The sequence below is a fragment of the Amblyomma maculatum genome, chromosome 2 (genome assembly GCF_055883805.1).
Source record: "Amblyomma maculatum isolate TAMU_Amacu chromosome 2, ASM5588380v1, whole genome shotgun sequence".
NCBI lineage: Eukaryota > Metazoa > Arthropoda > Arachnida > Ixodida > Ixodidae > Amblyomma > Amblyomma maculatum.
In genome coordinates this window covers 115,192,211-115,211,068 of record NC_139345.1, presented here as the reverse complement: position 1 = coordinate 115,211,068, position 18,858 = coordinate 115,192,211, and the positions used below count along the sequence as shown (strand labels likewise).

The following is an 18,858-nucleotide window of genomic DNA, read 5'->3' as shown; positions in this document are numbered from 1 at the left end:
AAACATCATGTGTGAAAAACCTCTCGTACTCAACCTTAAGAGTGAAACATCATGTGTGAAAATCCTTCGTACTACTCAACTTAAGAGTCAAAACATGTGTGAAAATCCTCTCGTACTCAATCTTAAGAGTCAAACATCATGTGTGAAAATCCTCTCGTACTCAACCTTAAGAGTCAAACATCATGTGTGAAAATCCTCTCGTTCTCAACCTTAAGAGTCCAAACATCATGTGTGAAAATCCTCTCGTACTCAACTTAAGAGTCAAACATCATGTGTGAAAATCCTCTCGTACTCAACCTTAAGAGTCAAACATCTGTGTGAAAATCCTCTCGTACTCAACCTTAAGAGTCAAACATCATGTGTGAAAATCCTCTCGTACTCAACCTTAAGAGTCAAACATCATGTGTGAAAATCCTCTCGTTCTCAACCTTAAGAGTCAAACATCATGTGTGAAAATCCTCTCGTACTCAACCTTAAGAGTCAAACATCATGTGTGAAAATCCTCTCGTACTCAACCTTAAGAGTCAAACATCATGTGTGAAAATCCTCTCGTACTCAACCTTAAGAGTCAAACATCATGTGTGAAAATCCTCTCGTACTCAACCTTAAGAGTCAAACATCATGTGTGAAAATCCTCTCGTACTCAACCTTAAGAGTCAAACATCATGTGTGAAAATCCTCTCGTACTCAACCTTAAGAGTCAAACATCATGTGTGAAAATCCTCTCGTACTCAACCTTAAGAGTCAAACATCATGTGTGAAAATCCTCTCGTACTCAACCTTAAGAGTCAAACATCATGTGTGAAAATCCTCTCGTACTCAACCTTAAGAGTCAAACATCATGTGTGAAAATCCTCTCGTACTCAACCTTAAGAGTCAAACATCATGTGTGAAAATCCTCTCGTTCTCAACCTTAAGAGTCAAACATCATGTGTGAAAATCCTCTCGTACTCAACCTTAAGAGTCAAACATCATGTGTGAAAATCCTCTCGTACTCAACCTTAAGAGTCAAACATCATGTGTGAAAATCCTCTCGTACTCAACCTTAAGAGTCAAACATCATGTGTGAAAATCCTCTCGTACTCAACCTTAAGAGTCAAACATCATGTGTGAAAATCCTCTCGTACTCAACCTTAAGAGTCAAACATCATGTGTGAAAATCCTCTCGTACTCAACCTTAAGAGTCAAACATCATGTGTGAAAATCCTCTCGTACTCAACCTTAAGAGTCAAACATCATGTGTGAAAATCCGTCTCGTACTCAACCTTAAGAGTCAAACATCATGTGTGAAAATCCTCTCGTACTCAACCTTAAGAGTCAAACATCATGTGTGAAAATCCTCTCGTACTCAACCTTAAGAGTCAAACATCATGTGTGAAAATCCTCTCGTACTCAACCTTAAGAGTCAAACATCATGTGTGAAAATCCTCTCGTACTCAACCTTAAGAGTCAAACATCATGTGTGAAAATCCTCTCGTACTCAACCTTAAGAGTCAAACATCATGTGTGAAAATCCTCTCGTACTCAACCTTAAGAGTCAAACATCATGTGTGAAAATCCTCTCGTACTCAACCTTAAGAGTCAAACATCATGTGTGAAAATCCTCTCGTCTCAACCTTAAGAGTCAAACATCATGTGTGAAAATCCTCTCGTACTCAACCTTAAGAGTCAAACATCATGTGTGAAAATCCTCTCGTACTCAACCTTAAGAGTCAAACATCATGTGTGAAAATCCTCTCGTACTCAACCTTAAGAGTCAAACATCATGTGTGAAAATCCTCTCGTACTCAACCTTAAGAGTCAAACATCATGTGTGAAAATCCTCTCGTACTCAACCTTAAGAGTCAAACATCATGTGTGAAAATCCTCTCGTTCTCAACCTTAAGAGTCAAACATCATGTGTGAAAATCCTCTCGTTCTCAACCTTAAGAGTCAAACATCATGTGTGAAAATCCTCTCGTACTCAACCTTAAGAGTCAAACATCATGTGTGAAAATCCTCTCGTACTCAACCTTAAGAGTCAAACATCATGTGTGAAAATCCTCTCGTACTCAACCTTAAGAGTCAAACATCATGTGTGAAAATCCTCTCGTACTCAACCTTAAGAGTCAAACATCATGTGTGAAAATCCTCTCGTTCTCAACCTTAAGAGTCAAACATCATGTGTGAAAATCCTCTCGTACTCAACCTTAAGAGTCAAACATCATGTGTGAAAATCCTCTCGTACTCAACCTTAAGAGTCAAACATCATGTGTGAAAATCCTCTCGTACTCAACCTTAAGAGTCAAACATCATGTGTGAAAATCCTTCGTACTCAACCTTAAGAGTCAAACATCATGTGTGAAAATCCTCTCGTACTCAACCTTAAGAGTCAAACATCATGTGTGAAAATCCTCTCGTTCTCAACCTTAAGAGTCAAACATCATGTGTGAAAATCCTCTCGTACTCAACCTTAAGAGTCAAACATCATGTGTGAAAATCCTCTCGTACTCAACCTTAAGAGTCAAACATCATGTGTGAAAATCCTCTCGTACTCAACCTTAAGAGTCAAACATCATGTGTGAAAATCCTCTCGTACTCAACCTTAAGAGTCAAACATCATGTGTGAAAATCCTCTCGTACTCAACCTTAAGAGTCAATCATCATGTGTGAAAATCCTCTCGTTCTCAACCTTAAGAGTCAAACATCATGTGTGAAAATCCTCTCGTACTCAACCTTAAGAGTCAAACATCATGTGTGAAAATCCTCTCGTCTCAACCTTAAGAGTCAAACATCATGTGTGAAAATCCTCTAGTACTCAACCTTAAGAGTCAAACATCATGTGTGAAAATCCTCTCGTACTCAACCTTAAGAGTCAAACATCATGTGTGAAAATCCTCTCGTACTCAACCTTAAGAGTCAAACATCATGTGTGAAAATCCTCTCGTACTGAACCTTAAGAGTCAAACATCATGTGTGAAAATCCTCTCGTACTCAACCTTAAGAGTCAAACATCATGTGTGAAAATCCTCTCGTACTCAACCTTAAGAGTCAAACATCATGTGTGAAAATCCTCTCGTACTCAACCTTAAGAGTCAAACATCATGTGTGAAAATCCTCTCGTACTCAACCTTAAGAGTCAAACATCATGTGTGAAAATCCTCTCGTACTCAACCTTAAGAGTCAATCATCATGTGTGAAAATCCTCTCGTACTCAACCTTAAGAGTCAAACATCATGTGTGAAAATCCTCTCGTACTCAACCTTAAGAGTCAAACATCATGTGTGAAAATCCTCTCGTACTCAACCTTAAGAGTCAAACATCATGTGTGAAAATCCTCTCGTACTCAACCTTAAGAGTCAAACATCATGTGTGAAAATCCTCTCGTACTCAACCTTAAGAGTCAAACATCATGTGTGAAAATCCTCTCGTACTCAACCTTAAGAGTCAAACATCATGTGTGAAAATCCTCTCGTACTCAACCGTAAGAGTCAAACATCATGTGTGAAAATCCTCTCGTTCTCAACCTTAAGAGTCAAACATCATGTGTGAAAATCCTCTCGTTCTCACCTTAAGAGTCAAACATCATGTGTGAAAATCCTCTCGTACTCACCTTAAGAGTCAAACATCATGTGTGAAAATCCTCTCGTACTCAACCTTAAGAGTCAAACATCTTGTGTGAAAATCCTCTCGTACTCAACCTTAAGAGTCAAACATCATGTGTGAAAATCCTCTCGTACTCAACCTTAAGAGTCAAACATCATGTGTGAAAATCCTCTCGTTCTCAACCTTAAGAGTCAAACATCATGTGTGAAAATCCTCTCGTACTCAACCTTAAGAGTCAAACATCATGTTGAAAATCCTCTCGTTCTCAACCTTAAGAGTCAAACATCATGTGTGAAAATCCTCTCGTACTCAACCTTAAGAGTCAAACATCATGTATGAAAATCCTCTCGTACTCAACCTTAAGAGTCAAACATCATGTGTGAAAATCCTCTCGTTCTCAACCTTAAGAGTCAAACATCATGTGTGAAATCCTCTAGTACTCAACCTTAAGAGTCAAACATCATGTGTGAAAATCCTCTCGTACTCAACCTTAAGAGTCAAACATCATGTGTGAAAATCCTCTCGTACTCAACCTTAAGAGTCAAACATCATGTGTGAAAATCCTCTCGTACTCAACCTTAAGAGTCAAACATCATGTGTGAAAATCCTCTCGTACTCAACCTTAAGAGTGAAACATCATGTGTGAAAATCCTCTCGTACTCAACCTTAAGAGTCAAACATCATGAGTGAAAATCCTCTCGTACTCAACCTTAAGAGTCAAACATCATGTGTGAAAATCCCTCTCGTACTCAACCTTAAGAGTCAAACATCATGTGTGAAAATCCTCTCGTTCTCAACCTTAAGAGTCAAACATCATGTGTGAAAATCCTCTCGTACTCAACCTTAAGAGTCAAACATCATGTGTGAAAATCCTCTCGTTCTCAACCTTAAGAGTCAAACATCATGTGTGAAAATCCTCTCGTACTCAACCTTAAGAGTCAAACATCATGTGTGAAAATCCTCTCGTACTCAACCTTAAGAGTCAAACATCATGTGTGAAAATCCTCTCGTACTCAACCTTAAGAGTCAAACATCATGTGTGAAAATCCTCTCGTTCTCAACCTTAAGAGTCAAACATCATGTGTGAAAATCCTCTCGTACTCAACCTTAAGAGTCAAACATCATGTGTGAAAATCCTCTCGTACTCAACCTTAAGAGTCAAACATCATGTGTGAAAATCCTCTCGTACTCAACCTTAAGAGTCAAACATCATGTGTGAAAATCCTCTCGTACTCAACCTTAAGAGTCAAACATCATGTGTGAAAATCCTCTCGTTCTCAACCTTAAGAGTCAAACATCATGTGTGAAAATCCTCTCGTACTCAACCTTAAGAGTCAAACATCATGTGTGAAAATCCTCTCGTACTCAACCTTAAGAGTCAAACATCATGTGTGAAAATCCTCTCGTACTCAACCTTAAGAGTCAAACATCATGTGTGAAAATCCTCTCGTACTCAACCTTAAGAGTCAAACATCATGTGTGAAAATCCTCTCGTTCTCAACCTTAAGAGTCAAACATCATGTGTGAAAATCCTCTCGTACTCAACCTTAAGAGTCAAACATCATGTGTGAAAATCCTCTCGTTCTCAACCTTAAGAGTCAAACATCATGTGTGAAAATCCTCTCGTACTCAACCTTAAGAGTCAAACATCATGTGTGAAAATCCTCTCGTACTCAACCTTAAGAGTAAAACATCATGTGTGAAAATCCTCTCGTTCTCAACCTTAAGAGTCAAACATCATGTGTGAAAATCCTCTAGTACTCAACCTTAAGAGTCAAACATCATGTGTGAAAATCCTCTCGTACTCAACCTTAAGAGTCAAACATCATGTGTGAAAATCCTCTCGTACTCAACCTTAAGAGTCAAACATCATGTGTGAAAATCCTCTCGTACTCAACCTTAAGAGTCAAACATCATGTGTGAAAATCCTCTCGTACTCAACCTTAAGAGTGAAACATCATGTGTGAAAATCCTCTCGTACTCAACCTTAAGAGTCAAACATCATGTGTGAAAATCCTCTCGTACTCAACCTTAAGAGTCAAACATCATGTGTGAAAATCCTCTCGTACTCAACCTTAAGAGTCAAACATCATGTGTGAAAATCCTCTCGTACTCAACCTTAAGAGTCAAACATCATGTGTGAAAATCCTCTCGTTCTCAACCTTAAGAGTCAAACATCATGTGTGAAAATCCTCTCGTACTCAACCTTAAGAGTCAAACATCATGTGTGAAAATCCTCTCGTACTCAACCTTAAGAGTCAAACATCATGTGTGAAAATCCTCTCGTACTCAACCTTAAGAGTCAAACATCATGCGTGAAAATCTAGCCACTGAAATTCTCCCTCGTCGCAATTGAGACTCGTCGAAAACACTGAGCAAGCAAGGCGTGACATTGGAAGGGCAGCAAAGAATGCGGTAGTGTAATTGCTAGTAGTGTGAAGCAGCTACCGCGGGCGCACGCAAACAAATTTCTCATCACTGTAGCGCCGACATTGTATCTGGATTTATAGTCGTAGAGGGGAACACTATATTTTCCTCCCGAAAAAAAAAAGATGGTCAAATGACACGAGAAACTACCACGACGAAAAACAAAATAGCACGTGCGGAGTTGCTTACTAACAAAAATATTCTTAGTTGTGTCTTCGTTTGCGCACAGCAAAATAACGATTCCGCGGTGCGCTGCAACATTTCTCAAAGAGAGCGCATGGCATGCAGTAGCGTTTATAAAAAACTTGCTTGCTTGGGTTCAGGGCTGTAGTTTTATCTCTATTATGCAAGAAGAATCTGGGAAACGCCATGTTACATGTAGGATACATGAGGAAATAGTACATATTCAGTAAGATATATCTAGTCGAAATTATTATTATCAGCCCTTATGCTGAAAGAGGCGACTTTGCACTTCGATACATTAACTGTCAAGGACCGTAATGTTGCCCCAAACAATAATAAGTTGGACATATATTTGTTGTGCCAGGGGCTCTTCAGTAGTTGTAATATAGTGGTTGATAATGAAATCGTCCACGAAAATCCGCATGCTGGAAGATATGTTGCTAATCACATCATTTATGTAAATAAGAAAGTAAAGAGATGCCGAGAGCGCTGTCCTGCATGCGCCACACCGGAAGCAGCAGGGAAGGATCAGAGGACGGATCAGACGACAGAACCTAACCTAAAGTAACCAAACGTAAAAAACAAAACAAAACGCGCAGGGCTTGCATAAAATAAATGACAAACAAAACATCAGATCGTAGAACATGGGAATTTTGCGTGCAAAGCCGCGTGCTATTGAGCATGTAAACATTATGCTCAGGTCTATATATTCAATATAATGGCAAAGTCTGAGTTGTGTTGGTCTGTGGCACCTTCGAATGGTGGAGACATATTGTTTTTCAATACGGTACCCCAGAGGCTTCCATTTCGTCGAAAAAAATTGCCTATCAGTTAGTTTGCGCGGTGCGTTTCTGCAGACTGACCGGAAATGGAATGATCTGAAATAACTTCCCAGACACGAGTGGGTTTCTAGCGCACGCCGACGCCAACAGATCAGCCTCGCTCGCCATTGCATTAAATAGCGCACTACGCCTCACGAACAGCCTTATCAAGCGAGAATACTGCAACCTTTTCAAGCGATAATTCACTACTACTACTTTGAAGCTTTTCAATCAAGAATTCAGCAAGGCCTGTGCGTCCCCTTCGTTTCCAGCAGCAAACGTCACGATTGCCGGATGGACAATAAAGGATCAGCAAATGAATCTTCGCGAACGGGTAAAAGGGCGAAATGATACCACGTGTTTCGACGCAGATCTCTGCTTGGAGCTTCATTTGCTGGCCCTTTATCGAGCATCCGTAATTTTTAGACAGCAGGAGGGCGCTGCCCTTATCAAGATCTCGGTGGTGACGCTCAAACTTGCCAAAATCGTGATCTTGTTCCATTACTTAATTAACGAAAACAGCAATCTCTAACCCCAAACGCCGCTACCTGAGGGGACGTCCTCTGCCCTTAGCTGTTATGACCATGATAATGCACCGCTCCCGCAGCCCTGCCAAGGTCAACGTAACAGGTCCCGTTACTTGGAAGGAAACGCGTGAAGCTGCCTATTGCCAGCGGCATCAACCCGATGATGATGATGAACGATGCAACGAGCTCCTGCGAACTGTGCGACAAAATATTAAAGCATAAAAAATAAGATTACTGCAAAGAACTAGAAAGTAAATATGATACGCGCAGAAATGAATGCAGCTTTCGTTTCTAGCGTAAAAAAAAAAAAAAAAAAAAAAAAAAAAAAAAAAACGTGCCTTATTTATATTAATATAACTTGTTTTTACCAACCTCTCTCGGACATTTCGTATCCGCTGCCTAGTTGCCCAAAGCTCAGACCGAAGCTCTTTCACCCGAGGGCTGGGTGCGTCATCGGCCCGGTTCAACGTTCAACATTGCGTGCTGCGTGCAAAGTGGGTTATCTCTGTCAAACAGTCAGTATTTCGTTCTGCTGGTTGTGGTAGAGCGTTACAGCAAGGCGAAGACTGTGCGTGCTCGATGAGAAACTGATTGCCGCTGCATGTGCGTCACAGCTGCGTCACAGCTGCGTCAATGCTGCTTCACAGCTCGCCGGCTCGTCTTGGCCAGCTCGGCCTCCCAGGCACGTCGAAGAAGTAACGGCTTGTTTTATGGATACACGTTTGCGCAAGCGGCGTCTCGCTGCATCTATTGTAATTGAATGCTGAAGGTGAGATTTTATTGCCCCAAGACGCGCGTCGCAGTGCGCAAAGCCTTCCGTTCCGCTGCCTTTGCAGCGTGTTTTGCTTACTGCGTCGCATTACCGCACCAACGTTCGCTGAATGTGCTTTAGCTGGCATCGCATGGACGTTCCTATTGTCAGTGGGATCCTTCTCATGGATATGTTAAATGCTGAAGTTTTAAATTTGTAGCCTCACATCAGCGACAAATGAAGCGCGATAAAAGAATGAATTCGTGAACAGGGCGAGATTTTATTTGTAGGGAGCGAAGCTGTATCGCAGTTATTTTCACTTCTCAGGCGCATTATCTTATGAATGACAACAATCCCCATTTGAATCTCTTACCTAAGCTCTTACAGCTGGGTGTTCTAACGCTAGCGTTAGTTATTCCGTTCGTTTTTCTTTGACACTGATACGTACTACTTTGCTTGTTCGCAAGATCTCTTACCTTTTTATAATTTCACGCGTCTGGTTTGGAGACCTAGGCTGAGAGAATTTTGTTATTACGAGGATTTCATGAAGACCATGACAGACGAATGGACGGTGGTTGCTTTCCTATAGTTCAAGGTTTGCACTGTCGTGACGCGTTTATAAGTAATCGCGAATTAATAAAGCCTGGCTTTCGATGCAGCACAGCTTCACTCATTTATGCCTTAGTGCAATCCCTCAAGCCATGTGATTCTTATCCATGTGCTTGCCGAATTCACTTGAAGGCCCTTTATGTTCAGAAACGAGCCCGAAGAAATAGCCCCACAGTGCGTTTACATGACGCGCGACGAAAGACTAGGCTAACGACGACGGTGCCAGAACCATGCTATGATAAGGTGGTTCAAGATGCCGTAACATTTCAGTTAACGAATCCATGTCAGAACATTCTTGAAGGCTAGTTGGTGCATGACTTTTGCTGGAAGCTTAGCGCGGAAAAACAGGGACAACAGAAACACTGAAAACAAAACAGGACACAGCGCTACTAACAACTCAGTTGTTGGTAGCGCTGTGTCCTGTCTTGTTTTCAGTGTTTCTGTTGTCCCTGCTTTTCCGCGCTAAGCTTCCAGCAAAACTCCATGTCAAGTTGGCTGAACAGTTACGGTGTCAATTTTTCTGCCTTATCCGAGCATCGTTCTGCCTCCGTCGTCGTTGGCCTTGTTTTTCGTCCGGAATAAAAAAAAAAAATCAAATTCCCTGCCAATGCTACTTCGCTGTGACGTCACGAGCTTTTGTGACGTCATAACGTCACATGTTTGCTTTGCCGCACAGTTCGCAGGGAGCGCCAAGAAACTAAAGCCTCGCTCAGAGTCGACACGCAGGCTTCTATGGGAGTTACGCTACAAGCCCCATTTTGTCGTTTGGTCGATTTTTGCGCGTGGCGTTTCCCCGCTGCGCTATATATATATATATATATATATATATATATATATATATATATATATATATATATATATATATATATATATATATATATATATATATATATATATATATATTTTTTTTTTTTTGGTGTTGTTTGCACACATGCTGTTTTGTCGTGTGCTGCTTTTCAGCACGACACATCTTTTTTAAATGACTATAAGTAATTTGACATCTGACTGTCGATGGAAGAGGCCTAAGACATTAATTACAAATCCTGGAATGTGAAAGACACGAAAATGTTATGTTGAAAAAAAGAAATCGCTTGATGAGGTGGATCTTCTATAAATCAATATTTGCAAGCGAATAAGTAATAATCACACTAGGGCTGTCAGCGGCTATGTATTTGGTGCTCATGAAAGGAAAAAAAAATCACCAGTGCAACCTTTACTTATTAAATGACATTTGCACTGGCCCCTCCCTTCCATACTGTCTATGTATGCGGTACGACACTGTTTATTTTGAAGAACACTTTTTCGCAAATGTTTTCTAGGCATTAACTGGCTGGGACAAATAGAAAGGGATATAGTTGAAGCTGCATCAGCGCCATACTATTACAGCTTTTTTTATCAACGCTTTCCACTTTACTCGTAAAGCATCCGATCATGGGTGTCGGCACTGTACAGGAACGGTGCACTTCTGTTTCATGACGAATACCGCTTCTCTACGGGGTCAGTCCCTTGGAATACGGTCACTGACTTACGGCCTGAGCGTCCAGGTCTGCCTGGCTGAACTGCCGGGCTTCGGCACCTCCGACCATGAGCAGACCGCGACGAGGGTGAGAGGTGACCTTGTAGGTGATGGCACCCGCTCCGGCGCGAAGGTTGGTCTCCGCGGACAGATTGGCCGAGCTCAATGGAGCAGCGTCGCCCCGCCTGACCACCAGCCCTGTGTTGGCAGCCACCTGTAAAGGGACGTAGTACCAGACGCTCACAATGGCCTTATCCTGAGAACACTGCATTCTCGGGAGATTAAGCAGAGGTAAGATGTGAGTTAGCTTATCTAGGTTTTCTACAAATCAGTGCCAGGACTACCGTCAAAGCTTTATTTTGGCGTATGCAGAGATGTTGTAGTGCTGCACTGAAGATGAGGGGCAGCTGAAATGAGAAAATCCGGCTGTGGCTATGGGTATCCATAATTTACGGGCATTTTGTTTTTGTGACCAAGCAAATAAAAAAAAAAACATCTGAGGATGAAAAATTTATAGACGAGTGCGAGGCAACATATCGCGTGGTTGGAAGACTGCCCTGCACATCGTGACGCCACATTCGTGTTTCTGTAAGCTGCATGGGAACACTCAGTAGTATAGTGCTGCTTTGTACCACGGCTCCCGTCGTCGCTTAATAATTAGTTGAGGATGCTGCTGAGGACGTACCCTGACGAATGGCTTTGAGGCGCGTATCTCGAGCACTCCGGAAGCGTAGTACTGTCCGTCCGTTACCCACAGGACAGCGCGGGCTGAGGGCGCACCGCTGTGCCTGGAAAGAACAGAAAAAAGATAATAAATGGAAAAAGTGCCACTTTATTCCCTGGCAAAGAACCACATAACCAGCAACGGTAGTTTATGAAGCCCAGTAACAGACAGCAAAACTAGCGTAGTACAAATTATGGATCAATAATCAGTAATCACGAACGAGACGTGTTCTTCTGCGACGAATGGCATGTTCACGTGTTAGCGTTACGATTTCCGCGAGGTGGAAAAGCTGGCGTCGTCCAAGTTCTTCGTCTGTCCTCTGGCGGGCAGAAATAATCTTAGGAGCATGAAAACAATTAGGGGAGTATCCTAATGAAGTTAAAGTAGGAGGGAGGTTGCTCTGAGAGGAGTGTAATACAGAATATATAAATATTGCGTTGAAATAAAAGAATGCTAGTTGGTGGGTGCTGTGGGTCGGACCTATATAGGCCCCCTACAGATGGGCATGCCACGCACAAGGCATGCAGTCTCATTGGTTCATGCGTGCTAGAGTGCTAGAGGGAGTGCTAGTGAATGTGTTGCGGTGTGCGGCATAGTGGCGTATGTAAGAGATATCTGCTGATGGTAACTATCAGCATGCTAATTAGGTGTCAGATAACTGCTCGAAATGAAAGGTGGTGTTAAGGTGGTTCACTGCACTGAAAACAATGGTGAGCATGTTTACGATTATTATTTTGGCGTAGTACATCATATAAGTAACTTGGTCAGTAATTGGTAACTGATTAGTAATCGGTAAGTGTAATTGCCGTACTACGCGTCGTGTATTATTTTGGTCAGTAATTGGCAACTGCGATTAGTAATCGGTAACGGTAATTTGATTGGTAGCTGTGATTGGTAATCGGTATTTGGAATTGGTAATATTTGTGGTTGGCAATTCGTAGCCAATAGCTGTGACTTGTAATTGGTAATCTGCAACTGTGTTTATTAACTGAACCCAAAACCGCTATCGCGTTCCACTTTTGACGGCGTCCGCAAATTTTTTGAAGATGCATCCGCGCTAGAAACTATACCCTTGTAAAGAAAATCTACTGAGCTGGCCTGCCATCAAACAGGAAAATAACGATAAATTCTTGCGCTTAGACTTCCACTGCATTAAGAAAATAGCTGCTAATTTGGGGCAAGACCAATGCACCTCATTACGCCTTTATGATGAAAGCGCCCGCAAGATCCTCCACTGTGTCTCGCATCCACTATCGTATCTTCTTTCTAATGTTTTTGTTTTCTTTTTGGTTCAGAATGGCTGCGCCAACATTTAGGTCTAACACCGTAACTTTCTTCCTGTGCATTGTTGCGCTTACGTAGGAACTGGGACACAATCGGAGACGAAGTGTCGTCTCCGATTGTGTCCCAGTTCCTACGTAAGCGCAACAATGCACAGGAATAACAACCACCAACTAGCCCAATTTGAAACTCTCCACCGTAACTTTAATACCCAAGAAGTCTTGCGCAGGTGAATACGAATGAATCCACTGAGACATGCAGGATACGCTGAAGTCCGCCGGTAATATTAAGGAGTCAAAAGTAAACGCAGCCTCCTCAAGGGCTGTCTGTATTCTATTTCCCTCTCCATGGCTTAAGCAAGAGACACGTATAATAGCCCAGGCCAGGTAAAGAGCGTAGTTCAGACAAAAAGAAAGAAAACAAACAGACAAACATATAACCATCTTTCCTGAATTGGGCGTCTTTAATCTTAAATGTCACGGTTTCTGCTGATTTCCGAATAGTGCATATTCGCCGACTGTACTCAGCTCCAGCCAGAGAATGTCTCTCGGATAGGCATTATTCAGTGGTTCCTAGGGTGGAGAGAGCAAATATAAAGACCGCCAGAATATTACAAGAGAAGGGTGCTCAATCGGCTTGCACAACTCATGCAGACGATCCTGAGTGCAACGCGCCCAGGTTATTCATAACGAAAAGAAAATTGAGTATGACCTGTACAGATATGGCGAAAAGAGGGACCACGTTTCTCTGCCTCAATGCGGACAAAATGGAGGCTACGAAGCATACTGCCACTGTGTAGTCTGACAAGTACATCACTTTTTTTTTTTTTTTACCCCTAGTCCTAGAATTTGTTTAATAAAGAGATCTCTTTTTTTTTCTTTTGACCAGCTTGTTCAAGTTTTTGTTTTTAGTTAGTCAATTTTGATTCTTTACTACCATTATTTCAGGTTTCTCCTTAAATGGCATTCTTCTCCAAGCCTTTTCTCTATCTCCGCTGAAGAAATGAGCAGACACTCACCGGAAAATGATCTTCCCGCTGTCCAGGTCGGCCTGCGTGAAGCGGTACACCTGGACGGCCATGTTGTCGGCGTGGAAGAGCGCTCCGTTGGGGATATCGCGGCGCGTGTACTGGATCTGGGACGGCGGCGAGTCGGCGTCCTCATAACGCAGGTCCTGCGAAGTGAGCGGCCGCTCCGAGTCGGCCACCACCTGGAACACCCGGTCCACCACGCGCACCGGCGGGTTGTCGTTGCGCATCGTCACCGAGATCCTGCGTCACCCGATAAGCGCGCACACATCGCGTGTTGCATTCAATCTACAGCTGAAAGTGGCACTACACAGAAACGCGCGTCACATACTGGAAAACCAAAAGCTCTACCGTGAAAAGCTTTACCGAGCAATAACCTCATAAAATCTCATCTAATCGCATATACTCTCATACGATGCACATCATTATCATAAAAAATCGTACATAATTTATGATAATGTACAAGAAACTATGAGATCTTATGCAATTATATGTGATTTGTATGTGATTTGTTATGTGAATTGAGTGAGATTGTGTAAGAAAATGTGAGGTTATTGCCTCATACAAGTTTTTCAGTAGGTATAGAGATAAACATATGCAAAAAAGTGCGAGGTTTGAATGCAAAGTTTCGTACCCTAATGTGAAACATCTATGGTGGAAAGGTATACATTTTGCTTGTGGCACGGCATGTGTGTATCTGCGAGCATCAGTCCCAAAAGAGGGCTCAAGAAATGACGACCGCATTGAAAAAAAGAATTTGATCCATTAATCCTTTTTTTTTTGGAAAGGCTGACGGCCAGTGAGAGTTAAGCGAACATGTAAGGCATAATGCAAGAGTATGAAGAACATTGAGCAACAATGAACAAGTGGTTGAAAGAGTTAAAAGCGGGACTGCATTCCATCAGAAGGTATATACCTTCCCTGTTCCCGGGAAGGTGCAACGACGGACACAACGCGACGTTTCCATAAGCTCAGCATGAAAGATAATCGAATATTTTTGTGATAGGTAACAGGAATGCAATGTGAACACGCGCATGCGTCACCTTGTGCTGTTTTTCCCACTTTTTCACAGCAGAAGGAGAGACAATGAAAGGTTGTTACAAACAGCACAAGATGGCGCCACCGATGCCAGCGCTGGGACAGCAGCTTCTCTTGCTTCGCCGCCGCCGAATACGATGAGAACATCTGGCTTGTCCTGATTGAATCAGGTAAATACCCCCCAAAAAATGGTATTAAAAATACTGACGACAAAATGCCATTTCTGTGCGAAATTTGAGCTGCGATGATTTCGCGGTTCAATTGGGAGAAGCATCCTACAGCGCGCCTGTAGTTGTGCAACGAGCTGCATGCTCCCGTTTCAGTCAGCTGCTCACTTTTCGTTAAAAGGAATCACGGGAAACTTTAGGGCAATATGCGAGTGCCGCCTTGGACGTTATCAGTCTCACATCATTGTGTGATTGGTGCAGACATTACAAAGGATACTTTATACCGCACCATCCTTCATTGCCACGCTAGCACAGAGAAATGAGGTTACATGTAACTCTAGAGTGTGGTGCACATTCCGAGTAAAGATGTGGTAGAGCTTTGACGTACCTAAACCGAGTAGGACGTGCGAAAGTTTTTGCGCATAGACGGACGTTTATTGAGACGACGACGTGCAATTTGTACAGCGCCAGAGCACGTTGTAGTTTACCACGTAAGATGATCGGCTGCGGGAATATCTAACATGATCCGTACTTGCTTAATTCCGAGGAGGAATCCCTGGATCGGGATCCGATCTGCTCCGACGGCTTCCCCTTTTTTGCCCCAGCTCGGCATATGAAAGCCACAACAGTCTTGCTTTGGTTTGACCGCGTGGAGTAGTGCTTTCACATTAAAGTGATCTAGGACTTAATAAAATTGAACCAACGATATCGTGTGAAAGCGGTGTTTGAATTACCTGCGCTAGAACACTCGGACTGCGATGTCACGTTCTCGCGGGCAATCAGGAGTCAGGCCCAAGTAAGGTCATTTCCTGGATCTGACGATCGTGTGACAAGTCGCCGCGTTACGAGCGGCAATTCTCGCCACAGCAGCGCAGTCAACAATGCGGCACAGCTTGATTGTTTTAAGGTCAGCAAATTAATTTTCAGAACTTCAATTGCGTCCCAAGAACTTCACATCATCGCCTTCACAATAGTACGGTGTTATGAGCTGTGGCTTATAAAAGGCTACGAAGATAGTTCCCCGCCCTGTATTAGTATACGTTTTCTCTAATAGGACTGTCCAGAGAGAAATTAGCGTAATCTGTAGCACGAACCATTTTTTTATTTTGAAGTATTTTTCAAGGTGTCGAATTCCTCCTATACAGAACCTTGGTTTTCCCCATGTGTTTTTGCTTGACACATGACGACCCTTAATGGAAAGCGTACACAAACGCACATTGCTGGCATGCTGAAAACGTGCTCGACGTATTCAGATCAATCTGCCTCGCTATCGTTACACTAGTAAGCACGAGAGCTTTAGTGGGCGCACAGCGACACGAAATACGTTGTGACGGTCTTGAGGCGGCATGATGGCTAACATGGTTGCGGTCTGGACACGTTGAGGCTGACATCAAAGCCTTACTTTAAAACTGTTCATCCCAGAGAAGATTACCTATTCAGGGGAAATCTTGTGCGCACTAGAAAACCAGTATATACCCGGCGAAAGTGGGGATCCTGTCCCGCCCATCCCTCTCACGAGCAGGCCAATTAAGGGGTTCGAACCTCCTATGCCGCCTGGTACACCAGCTTCCTGCCATCATCGCAAAGACAACTCACCGGAAGGTGCCGTAGAGCAGGCGCTCGCCCTGTTCGTACGCCACGAAGTCGAACTCATCGCGGTTGTGTTCGGAGTCGTCATGACGGTACACCAGACGTCCGGCCTCCATCTGCTCCGAGGTGAAGTTGCGCACGTCCCGTTGTTCGACGCGCTCCCCGGCTGGGTCCAGCAGCCGCAGCTCGCCATGACTTGGGGCGCGCGTCACGTTGAAGCGTGCCTGGCGGCCTTGCAGCAGGGGCCGAAGTCCTCCGAGCGCCGTTTGGCCCCCTTCGGGAACCGTCAACTCTTCGCTGACCAGCACAGCGTCCTTGGGCATGTGACACACGCGGAACTCCTGGTCGCGCGCCTGCGCTCCGCCGTCCGTCGACACTCGGAAGCGGAACACGTCCGACACCCGAGTCAGGGCGCGCCTCTTGAGCTGGTAGCGAAGCAGGCCCTGGTCGATCTGAAAGCGGACGGGACACAGTAATGGGCGAGTGTGCCGGAACGCCAGCATATTAATAATTTCGAGAGCTCTGGTCAATCTCTGGCCGTCCTCTCTGTGGCACAAAGTGAGAAGGTGAGTGATTGTTCGAGCGTTTCTTTTAATCTTGTAGCGGTGGAAGCCCTGGTCAAACTCTGAGTGTATTATGAGAAGCCTATGTGATTGAGCGAGAAAGCGTATTTTCATGTGTGAGTGAGTCAGACAATGAGAGAACGGCTGAGCAGTCTTTTTCATTTGGTAGCTGAGTAGCTCTCGGTCAATACTGTCACCCACAATGTATGAGGGTGGGTGAATTAGGGCGCTTTGCCAGCGGTCAGGGAAAGTGATACAGCCCTGGAAATCCCGAGCTTTTTCGTTACCTCAAAATGTACAAGTGACAGCGCGAGCTTTACCGTACTTCAGACACAGTCTCTTTGGCAAACCTTCTTCCGGAACCATCCTGACTGCTTGACTTTGGTTGGCCCCTCCTCTAGCGCGCATATTCTCTGGCACATTCGTGCGCCATTTTAAGTCCGACCCAACATGGCTTGAGTGATTCGAGGAGCAACAGACCGTGGCGCCTCTTGTGAGCCTTGTAGCCGGCTATTGGTGGCACCCCGCAGCTTTCGTTCTTACAGTATACTCGTGCTTTATGCAGCGAGGTTTGCTTCGCCATAAGTTTGAATGTCATCGGAAGGGGTGTGACAGTCTTCTGACCTCGGAATTTCGGCCCAGTCAGGGCGCGATGTTTCCTTACTCGGGTTTGTTAGAAAGTGGACTTGAAAAAGAGCTAGAACCCTTGAAAAACTTATTTCCTTGACAGCAAGAGAACACCGAAGTTTCCGGTCACGCCATACTATGAAACCGAAGCCGCTGTCTGCTTCGAAGAGATTCCTCAGAGGATATATTGCTGCTGATTCAAAGGTGGCGCCTTTAGACAGATTCAGATTCGGTTGGCTACCATGTGCATGCTGAAGGGCTATGAAGGAAAGCGGGCATCCCAAACCTGCACTTCCTTCAAACATGGTGGCTTTAAATTCTACAGCAGCAGTCAAAGTGCTTCCTGGAGAAGAAAAAAAAAATCTAGTGGCAGTCGCTGCTAGTGGTCACATGCTCTGTATATCTATACCATTAGTCATTATTACTTTGGGACCATCGGTACCTCAGCGTGCGAGTGCTTTTAATTTCGGCTGCATCGAAACACTTCCTCCGCGGACAGCAACTACAGAACTGCTCAGTCATAACGGAGAGTGCTTGATATATGCACGACTATAGCCGTGATGCATAATAATGTCTCCTGGTCAGCCTACTGCGCTCCTGCTCACTGTAACTACTGCGAAATTTTCTCTGCCACATGGTGCCGATCACTAAGAGCAACGATTAGGACATCCGGCTGGTGCGCTTTAGTTAAAAAGGAAAAAGACCAACGAGTATAATACTCAGTAGTATGGAATTTGAGTGCAAATATTTATGTGTTGTGATTTTGCACAACATTAAGGCAAATAAGTTTACAGAGCCACCGTGCCGGCACGTACAGCTATAGCACAAAATTTAATTTCCACGCATACTCGCTCTTCAGGTTACAATTCTTTTCCAGTCCTTGAATGAGATAAAGGAAGCCGTTTCATCGAATAAATGTCAATAATGGGTGACTTAAATTTGCTTATATAAAGAAAAACAAGAATTTCATGTTTATTCGCGCGGAAAAATCCCGTTCTCCCTGCTAACCAGTGGTTGGCGCATAACTGAAACGATTAACATTATAAAATAATTTGGTATAACGTAGAGCAAAATATTCATAAACTTCAGTCGCGATTTGAACACACGATTCTATGGTCGCCAGCTAGACATGCTGGCAACTAGCCCACGACGGCTTTTTTGTGTCTTTATTGCCTTTATTTTACCAAACGTTAACACTGGCCAAATTGCTAGGCCGCGATGGCTCCAAAGTTCACACGCCTTCGGCACAAGTTGGCACTTATATGTTTGTTATGTGGTCTCTCACGTAATATGCTATCTTACAAGCATGTGTTAATATTCACAGTACTGCGCGACTGTCGACTGCCCGGCGCTGCTGCTCTTGACAGCGCATATGATGACAAGGCAAGCGAGGGCAAGGGCAAGTTCACAATTTCTGCTGCT

General features: G+C 43.6%; 1 protein-coding gene across 1 annotated transcript in view; it reads right to left on the bottom strand.

The window, feature by feature from the left end:
• Nucleotides 1–18,858, bottom strand: part of LOC146199618 (chondroitin sulfate proteoglycan 4-like) — a 184,479-nt gene that overhangs the window by 14,637 nt on the left and 150,984 nt on the right. Inside the window, exons 8-11 of the mRNA XM_084595140.1 lie at nucleotides 16,253–16,698; nucleotides 13,443–13,694; nucleotides 11,105–11,207; nucleotides 10,433–10,633 (exon numbers count right to left, since the gene is read on the bottom strand). Coding sequence (XP_084451266.1) covers nucleotides 10,433–10,633; nucleotides 11,105–11,207; nucleotides 13,443–13,694; nucleotides 16,253–16,698 — 1,002 coding nt within the window. The remainder of the gene's footprint in view (nucleotides 1–10,432; nucleotides 10,634–11,104; nucleotides 11,208–13,442; nucleotides 13,695–16,252; nucleotides 16,699–18,858) is intronic.